Source organism: Penaeus monodon, chromosome 27, assembly GCF_015228065.2.
Source record: "Penaeus monodon isolate SGIC_2016 chromosome 27, NSTDA_Pmon_1, whole genome shotgun sequence".
NCBI classification, from domain to species: Eukaryota; Metazoa; Arthropoda; class Malacostraca; order Decapoda; family Penaeidae; genus Penaeus; species Penaeus monodon.
The window spans coordinates 15,425,968-15,426,300 of record NC_051412.1 but is presented as its reverse complement, the minus strand read 5'-3'; the positions used below and the strand labels follow the sequence as shown (position 1 = coordinate 15,426,300).

At 45.6% G+C, this 333-nt stretch overlaps 1 protein-coding gene across 1 annotated transcript in view; it reads left to right on the top strand.

The window, feature by feature from the left end:
- LOC119590614 (phenoloxidase-activating factor 3-like) overlaps window positions 1–333 on the top strand; it is a 5,929-nt gene that overhangs the window by 5,031 nt on the left and 565 nt on the right. Inside the window, exon 8 of the mRNA XM_037939293.1 lies at window positions 192–287. Coding sequence (XP_037795221.1) covers window positions 192–287 — 96 coding nt within the window. The remainder of the gene's footprint in view (window positions 1–191; window positions 288–333) is intronic.

The following is a 333-nucleotide window of genomic DNA, read 5'->3' as shown; positions in this document are numbered from 1 at the left end:
CACTTGAAAAAAGGAATCAGGTAAATTTTAAATGAGACTAAAATGTGTAGCTTCATCATGATGATAATGGCGAGAATAGTTATAATGGTATGAAGAAAACTGATTAAGAGCAGAGAAAATAGATGGATACAAATAAGATGATAAAAGTGATAAAAAATAAATAAACAAAACGTAAATCCCCCCCCCCGCAGGTGTGCTTCGGAGGGGTTGGCTTCAAAGACTCCTGCAGCGGGGACTCCGGAGGGCCTCTCTTCCAGGCCAAGTACCCGGGGGCGCCGCACGTGCAGGTGAGGCTCTCTTGCGCTAAGAAATGGCGCCCGAGAAACGGGGTTG